At 34.6% G+C, this 9351-nt stretch overlaps 2 protein-coding genes across 2 annotated transcripts; one reads left to right on the forward strand and one right to left on the reverse strand.

Moving 5' to 3' along the window:
• Nucleotides 1-1631: 1631 nt before the first annotated feature.
• LOC122590149 lies at nt 1632-5750 on the forward strand. The gene is made up of 3 exons (XM_043762518.1): nt 1632-2490; nt 2689-3192; nt 4807-5750. Exons 1-3 carry the CDS (start codon nt 1632-1634, stop codon nt 5748-5750), a joined length of 2307 nt encoding a protein of 768 aa, XP_043618453.1.
• Nucleotides 5751-6649: 899 nt separating this feature from the next.
• LOC122590252 lies at nt 6650-7309 on the reverse strand. The gene has a single exon (XM_043762613.1). It carries the CDS (start codon nt 7307-7309, stop codon nt 6650-6652), a length of 660 nt encoding a protein of 219 aa, XP_043618548.1.
• Between the last annotated feature and the right edge of the window lie 2042 nt (nt 7310-9351).

A 9351-nucleotide genomic window follows, 5' to 3' on the forward strand; every position in this document is an offset into this window, starting at 1 on the left:
AATTGTTTCACCATGCTAAATAATCATACTAAAACATTCAACACCATCTCAATATGTGACATTTTCCCCTGATAGAATAACAACGACTATAAAATTACACCATTAATGAGCTAGTTTCAAAACAGATTCAAAAATAATCATAGTCGATATATTAAAATAATCAGAATCTTACTCATAGCAAATTTCGACTTTTTATCTAAAAGCTTATAGGAAGATATAATCGTAAATCTTAAGTATACACCATTAATGAGCTACTTTCAAAACAGAATCAAAATAATTAAAGTCAATATATTAAAGTAATCAGAAACCTACTCATATTAAAGTTAAACTTTATATCTAAAAGGTTATAGAAAGATATAATCGTAAATCCTAAGAGTTGATATAGGCTACAAATACAAAATTTAATATATAATATTTAGATTTGTTAAGCCATATATCACAACTTAATCAATACGAAAGCTAAAAAGGAAACATATGAAAATTAATTCCATATAAATATTGATTCCAGTTTACCCCTTTTTTTCCAACTTTAGTTAAATAAAAAACTTACAGTTTCTTATATTCTAAAAGTGTAAACTACATAATTTGAAAAATACATATCAATTGATCAACAAATACCATCTCAAACGGTTTGATTTTCTTCGGGTTGTTTCACTCCGAAACAATCCATACATGCACAACACGGAGTCGTAAATGATGGCTAACATGTGTTGGCTTAAAATCTTCTAGATGAACTAATGTGGTTATATTTTTTGCTGTTGAAGAAGAAACTATAACGAACCTATAATGGATAACAAACTAAATTTAAAAAAATAATAATAACAATAACATAAGAATTCAATGTTAAAAAATAATAATAATGATTAATTACGTGCAAAATATATAAAAAGAAAACCCTTTTGTAGTTAATCGTAGCTTTTTTTTGTCGTACGTGAGTTATATTATAGATTACCAATAAAACCAAAAAGTGTAAATTAATTATTTTAAAATTGGGCGAAATTGTAAATTGGTGATGTGGAACAAAAAAGTGTAAATTAATTCTTTATAAATGTAAATTGGTGATGAAAAACAAAAAGTATAATTAATTATTTTTAAATTGAGTTAAAGTGTAAATTTGTGATGAGAAATCAAAAAGTGTAAGTTAGTTATTTTAAATGGGTTATAGTGTAAATTGGTGATGGAAAACCAAAAAGTGTAAATTAATTTAGATTAATATTATAAAATTAGAGAATTAATAAGGAGGGAATATTAGGCTCTAGGAGGAGGATTAGGGGTGCCAAGTGTACCCTCAACCCCTCTTTTAGTTATATTATAGATTTTTTAAAATGTAAATTGTAAAAACTTAGGTGATAATTTTTAAACCAAATTTCTATACAAAAAGTTAAACAACTAGGATATATATTGTCCTCTTGTATATTTATATATTATCAACTAAAATATTCATATCACCTCGAGTCGCCCCCGGTAACATCAGTATTTGCCTTCATCATACCACCGTCACTATAACGTTACTTACGGGGTAGTCTTTTGGCATAATTAAAAGGGTTTTGCTGATCATAACGTGAATAAAATTAAATATACATTAACCATAAGAAGATCAATGGACTAGAATGGAGTGTAAAAGAATAATCATGGAATATGAGCAAAATAAGGCGGCTGATTTAAAACCGCGCTCCAGATGTAGATGGGAGGTAGACGGGGACGAAAACTCCAGGTTCCTTCATCGTCTTATCAACAATAGAAGGGTAAGTAATGGAATACTCGGTTTAACGGAAGACGGGGAATGGGTCTCTAAGCCCTCGTTAGTCAAGAACAAGGTTTACAAGTTCTTTAAAGAGAAGTTTAAAGAAGATTGGAAAGTCAGACCCAAATTCGACTGCTTGTCGCCTTCTGTTCTTTCTGATGCATACGCGTTGGGCCTGGTAGAAAGGTTCTTGACCCATAAGATCAAAGCTGCGGTTTTTAACTATGGGGGTGATCGGGCTCCTGGGCCCGATGGTTTTAATTTTAGATTTGTAAAGAATTTTTGGGACCGCCTGGAAGGTGATTTTTTTAGGTTGTTTAACCAGTTTTATGAGACGGGAGAGATCAGGAAAGGGTGTCCTTCCTTCTTCATTACCCTCATCCACAAAGTGAAAGACCTTGGAAGCTTAAACGACTACAGACCTATTACTTTGGTCGGAATTATCAATAAAGCTCTATCCAAGGTTCTGGCGAACTGTTTAAAGAAGGTTTTGAATCATCTTATCTCGGTCTCGCAATATGCCTTCTTTAAAGACAGATTGATATTGTATGGGCCGCTTATTCTTAATGAGATTGTCTCGTGGGTGAAAAAAGAAAAGAAGAAGATTTTCTATCTTAAAGTGGACTCCAATAAAGCATACAATATTGTTAATTGGTCTTTCCTCTTATCGGTGATGGAACAAATGAGCTTCCTGGCCCGATGGTGTAAATGGATTCTTGGGACTCTTTCTTCTAGCAAGAGGAGCTGTACATGTTAATGGTTCCCCCATCTTTGAGTTTCAGTGTTTCAAAGGAGTGCGGCAAGGAGATCCGATCTCTCCTTTTCTTTTCTTGATAGTTATGGAAGGTCTGACTAGTCTGATGCGTAGAGCACAAGACAATGGGTCATTACAGGTATCCAACTCCCAAATAATGGTTCATTTATTTCTCATCTTTTATATGCAGATGATTGTACCTTTATGGGGGAATGGTCGGATGAGAACTTGAGGAAGATCACCAGAATCCTTCGGGTTTTTTATATTGTTTTTGGCCTCAAAATAAATTTAAACAAATCCAATCTTTTTGGAATTGGTTTAAGTGAAGCGGAAGTTAAAAGAATGGTTGTTGTTTTAAAATGTAAAGATGGTGTCTTACCTTTTGATCACTTGGGAATTAGAATCGGGGGCAATATGAACCGGGTGGTAAATTGGGATTTCTTGGTCAATATTTTCGAGTCCCGACTTTCTCTTTGGAAGTCGAAGGCTGTCTCTATGGCGGGGAGAATTACACTCATCAAATCGGTAATGGAGAGTATTCCAACTTATTATTTCTTCATTTTAAAGGTTCCCGATAAGATTTTGAACCACCTCGAGGGTTTGATCAGAAGGTTTCTTTGGGGTGGTTCTACGGATAATCAGAAAATTCATTGGGTTGCTTGGGATCGAGTGGGTTCCCCGGTGGCTGTGGGAGGTGATGTGACTAATTTATACCCATTACCCACATCCTTATTGGCCTATTTCTTATGTGTTTTAAGTCGTTTTCGTATGCATTTGGCGCGTTTATGGTGTTTGTTAGTGTTTACAGGCTCTAAACAGGTAACGCGTTTATTTGGTGCATTTTTAGAAGATTTATTGGCCTAGAAGTTGAGTTGAATTGTCGAGAATTGATTTAAGTGGAAGAGATGGCTAGTTAAGCAAGTTCAAGATCGAAAGAAGAACTTCCATACAATTATGGGACTGCACCGCAGTGGGGATGTACTTAGTCCACTACACTGCAGCCCAAATCCACGGAAACAATTGAAGATTGCTTCACTGCGCCGCAGTGGGGGTTGCATGTGAATGACTGCACCGCAGTCATTGGAGGAGAAATATAGGACGTGTAATCAGACTGCACAGCAGTGGAGGGTTCGTAAGCCCACTGCGCCGCAGTCACCTTGAAGTCAAAGTCAAACCAGACTCACTGGGCCGCAGTGAATGCACGGGAGTTGAAGGGAATTGGACGATTTTGCATCAGATTTTTGGAGGATATAAATACAAAAGCCTAGGTCGAAAAAAAGGTTATCAAAAATCTTTTTAGGAGCTGTTCTATAAGGGTTCTTCAATCTCCAATCAAGACAATTTATTAGGCGGATTCGTTGAAGATTCACGAGCACCCATCTAGATCGTATCTACTTACTGTCTTGCAATTTATTTTTCATCAAACGATTGGTACATCATGTTTCTCTTCTATTTTAATTATTATTGTGGATTGATCATTAGTGGCTAAACGTCTAATCATCCACCTTGATATAATGAGACGAATAATGTGATTGCAATATTTTTAATTCAAAAGGGTTTATTCAATTATCATTGTTCTGTGATCTTGATGATTTTAATTCTTTTTATTAATTAAATTTGATATTGGTTGCATATATTTCTTTTTTGGTGGTACCGGTTGAATGTATATGTGATTTTAAAACGGTTACTTGTCTATGAGTAATTATCACTAGTTCATGGTATGATAGTGAATGTCATTTTAAGAAAAGATTAATTTTATCAACGTGATTCATAGCGGTTGGTGGTACCACGGTGTTGTCACATAGGTTCAATTGATAATTAGATAGTCAAACAAACTAGTTGTTAGAAAAAGTTGTCTTTGCTTTGGTGGTACCGGCTTGGGTAATTCAACTGGCAATTAGGTGATTCGGTAATTTGTTCACGGTTGGTGGTACCACGTGAGCATCTTAATCTAGTCAAGGTGATCTTTAAATTCTAAAGAATTTGGACTTAATCAAATGCAATCACATTTGAAGTCGAGTGAAGTCAAGGTGGATGACTTTTAATTATATTGTCTGAAGTTCTTTTCAAATTTATGCAATTATTTTGCAAACCAATTTTACTTTAATTGTCAAGAGGATTTTCAAAGCAACACCCATTTTCCAAACCATTTCATAAAGCAACTAGTCATTTCCAATCCCTGAGAACGAACTCGGACTTATCTCTTAACTATATTACAATTGATCGGGTCCACTGCCCGTGAGTGCATAGTACTGAGTTTTTAGGTAGTTCTAGTTTTATAAATTTAAAGCTTGATTTTGTACATCAGGATTTCTTGGGCTGAGTGAGCTGAGAACTTGTAACCATTCTCTCTTTAGTAAATGGGTTTGGAGATTCAGATGTGAACACTCAGCGTTATGGAGGGCTGTGATCAACGCACTGCACAATACCAAAAGATGTTGCGAATCTTTGCCTTGTAATCGCTCTCTGACTGGAATTTGGAAGACCTTGGTTGGAAGTGTTTGTAAAATTTCAGTTGCTGGGGTCAAGTTGAACAGGTTGTTCAAAGGAGAGGTCGGGGATGGAAGTACTATCAAATTTTGGCTTGACTCATGGGCCTGTGAAGAACCACTCAAGGATCGCTACCCTCGATTATTCAAGCTGGAAAGAGAAAAAAAATGTGTGGTGAAAGAAAGGTTCGAAGCTGATAATAGAAAGCTTGGAAATGCATGCAACTGGACCAGAAAGTCTCTTTCGGTCGATGAAATTGACGAGTGGAATAATCTGTTCCATCTTCTGTCACCTGTGGTTTTGACTTATAATCGCAATAAATGGAAGTGGATCGGGAGTTCTGATGGTAGGTTCTCGGTTAAAAGTGCCAAAGTTTTCTTGCGAAGTGGGGTTGATTATAGCGAAAGGTTCGTGTTCAATTGGTCAAAATGGGTAACGAAGAAGTGTAACGTTTTTATGTGGAGAGTTTCTCTGGATCGGCTCCCTACTATGGTCGCACTTAAGGCTAGGAAGTGCACATTCGAGAGTACCATTTGTGATCTTTGTGGTGAAGCTGATGAAACTATAGAACGTGTGTTGTGCTGTTGCAATTTGGCGGTCTCAATCTGGTATAGAATTGACATTTGGTGCAAAGTTAGCTGTATCTATTTTTTTCGGTTAAAGACATTTTCGAAATTGATAAGCATGCGGGCATGGACAAGAGAAGCAGAAAGATCTTTAAAGGAATTGTGTTCGTGGCTTGTTGGTGTATTTGGAAGGTAAGGAATGGGAAGAAATTTGAAGGAGAGACCGTTGGAGCCGAAAAAGTGTTTCATGACATTAAAGCTTTTATTTTTCTTTGGTACAAAAATAGAACTAGGAATGGCTCCCTTACATGGGAAAATTGGAGCTCCTTCAATGTTTGTAAATTGATGTAAATACTGTTTTATTGGGAACTCCCTTATTTGGGTGAGTTAGCGATACGTTAATGATAGTTACTTTTCAAAAATAAAATGTGATATTGTTAAACTTTTTTATAGTTAAGGAAAATGATTAATCATTCTAAAAGTTAGCCTAAAATTTTTTATAAAAGCTTCTAAACATGACAAGTGTTATCCACTAATTTTCTTTCTTAATCTCACCCCTTAATTTTGTCATATGTCTTAATCAAATAGTTAGGAAGATTATTAGACTATTGTTTTAAGAGTATTTATCATTTCTCTATAATTATATATCCACACCAATATTTTTCAATATAGATACCATTATTTTAATAAAAATCTTAATAATTAGGTAATCATGATGTTTTTCTTTTTTTTTTTTATTGTATTTTCCTTTTTACTTTTGCTATAAAAAATTGTAATAATCATGATATACTAATCATGATGTCTTGTTGCTTTTTTATTTTTAGTTTACTTTTTTCATTTGATTTTTGATATAATAATCATGTTGTCTTATTACTTTTTTCTTTATATATATATATATATGTATGTATGTATTTATTCTATTTCATTATTTTTATTTATAATATCATACATTTTACTTTTTATTGCAATTGAAAGACTAAAAATATAATAAATCATTAACATGCACCTTATATAATTATACATAATAGTAGAAGATACATAATATTAGAAGATATAAATAATACTCATAGATAATAAAATATTTTAATAATTTTCTTAATCAATATTAATACAAGTTCTCATACCTACTGAATTACGTCTAGAGAATTTAATCTGGTTGTACATATTTTGTCTATCCAAAAAAGGATTTTCCCATGCCCGATCAAATGCGTGACTAGACCATTGTGGATGCGTAGGAGGTACCGGAAAATCTTCTTGTAACACCAGTCTCACGAAATGAATACGATTGACTCGTCCAATTACACAAATATCATGTGGTTGTGAACTTGGTGGGCTAGTAAAAAGCGGAAAGCACGTTGTCTCCCCATCTTTGCTCAAAAAAACAACCACCACATTATACCTTGAAGCAATGAGTAACCCAGTCTCTGGCATAGTCATCCAATATGGTGGATCTGCAAATCCTTCTTTAAAGTGATTCAGCATGTACTGAAGTGATTGTACGCCTTCTTTGTTAAAAATTGCAGTGTATCTTGCATTATGCACAAATAACTCATCCAATAAATCCATACGAATTTGACGCCAATCATCTTGATGACGACCAATGCAAACAGCCGTCGCTCTAAATCCACAGTTTCCATCTCCTAGTACATTCTGAACCTGTGTGATATACGGAAGAAAATCTTCGAATCCTTGATCAATTAAATAATCTTTATCGTTCATACTTGGATCTGGATTTTGGGTTTCGGGTGTATACATATATGGATTTGGATTGTGGGTTTCGGTTGTATACACATATGGATCTGGATAGTATGCATTCTGGTGTTAACTTTGGCTCATAAAAGGATCTTGAAAGAATGGTTGGCTTGAATGAAAGACTTCCGGAATATCATACATTAAATTTGAACCACTCATGGGTGGGCCTTCGTCAAATTCAAAACAGCTGTCAGCCGGGACCTCATTTAGGTCAAATTCGAAACATCTATCAATTGGGACCTCATTTAGGTCAAATTCGAAACAGCTATGTCTGGCCGGCTCATTACACAAATTGACATAATCGGGAATGGTTGAACAACTATATCTTGTTGAGGAAAACTCGACACGTTTTTTTTGTTGCGATTTCTTTGGTCATCCACGGGTATTTTTTTGAACTCGCGGTTCCCGAATGTCGGTTGTACTTGGACTGAATATATTCTTCAACTTTCTTAACCAGCTCTTTCTTCCATCTTTGGACTGCTTGTTGTAGTTTTCTTTAAAATATTCCAGTACACTCCCACAACTAACATCATCATCTTCCACAGATGTTGCCGGTGAAAAATCTAACTTTCTCCAAAAGATGTCAATCGAATCCAATGAAATACATTGACCTACATTAAAAAATAAGTAAGTATTGTATATACAACTTTTAAAGAAATGTTATAAAAATAAATCTATCGTATTATACTTACCTGAATTTATATACTTCGAAAGTTCACAAGAACATGGTAACCCACAACTGTTGCGAAGTCGGCAATCACAATCTGAAGGGTCTACTTGATGATAATTCGTAAGAATTATATTGAGAGCTTCATTGGAAACAAAACCATGTAACATTTTGAAACATCGTAGATTGTGCTTCTGATAACGGATAATTCTGCTTTTTTCGAAGCTTGCTTTGATCGCCGTATGTTGAGACTGAACCAGACGATTAATACAGCCCACAAGTTCATGTAAAGTGCATCTTTTAGATTTCAAATATTTCTTTAGGACCGCATATTGACTTTCTACTCTATTGGTGTTGTTGTTTCCAAAATTGAGATGTTGATCAATCCACACAGACACAAACATTTCTTTGTATTTTTCCAACCAAGTTTCATTCAAATACTTAAGAACACCTAAATGGTAACATAAAGTTGTATGAGAAATATAAAAAGAAAAAAAAGTATACGTTGGGAGATTAAAAAAAAATGTTAAAGGCGAATATAGAAAACATACGTGGATATTTTGTCAAAAATGACTGAAGTTGATTGTAATTTTCCGTGAAAGAATCCATGGTTGTAGACTTCTCTAGTTTACTCCATAATTCATTAAAGTTGCTCCAATCACGTGTTGACTTGATAGTTTGCCTACAGTGGTCGAAAATATTCCGACTGATGTGAATTCTACAAAGTAATTGAGTTACATCTGGGAAAATCTCTATGAATGCATTTACTAGAGCCAACTCTCTGTCAGTAACTATAACACGTGGGTGCATGCAACAGTCTAAAGTCAACTTAAGACAATTTAAGACCCATGTATAGTTAGCTGTCCTTTCATTTTGTATAAATGCATAATCTATCGAAAAGGTCTTGTTGGTCGACATTACACCAACAATCTCCACAAAAGGCAAATTGTAATAGTTGGTCCTGTACGTGGCATCGATAATCAACACATGTGGAAATGCACGCCAAATACTGAATGATGTTTGATGCACAAAGAATAGATTTTCTAGCTCGTTCGAAGCAGTTGTAGAAAATTCGTAAACATAATTATTAGAATGCAAAAGAGCCATGAGAACCTGCATTGTACGTTTGAATGTTTATAATAAAATGACAAGATTTCTAAAAAAAAATAAAAAAAAATAGCCATGAGAACCTGCATTGGAGAATTGCCTACTTACTCGGCCATGCAAAGTTTAGTGCGTGCGTTGTAGATCGTACTAATTGTAGACACATTACTTAGAGTCCTCTCCCTAACGATTGATAAAATTTCACGTGGGGGCATATTCATCGCTGTCAATTCTTCAACCAAACTAAACTCATCTTGAGTTAACCGCTGTGCAT

This window comes from Erigeron canadensis, chromosome 1 (assembly GCF_010389155.1).
Source record: "Erigeron canadensis isolate Cc75 chromosome 1, C_canadensis_v1, whole genome shotgun sequence".
Lineage (NCBI taxonomy): Eukaryota > Viridiplantae > Streptophyta > Magnoliopsida > Asterales > Asteraceae > Erigeron > Erigeron canadensis.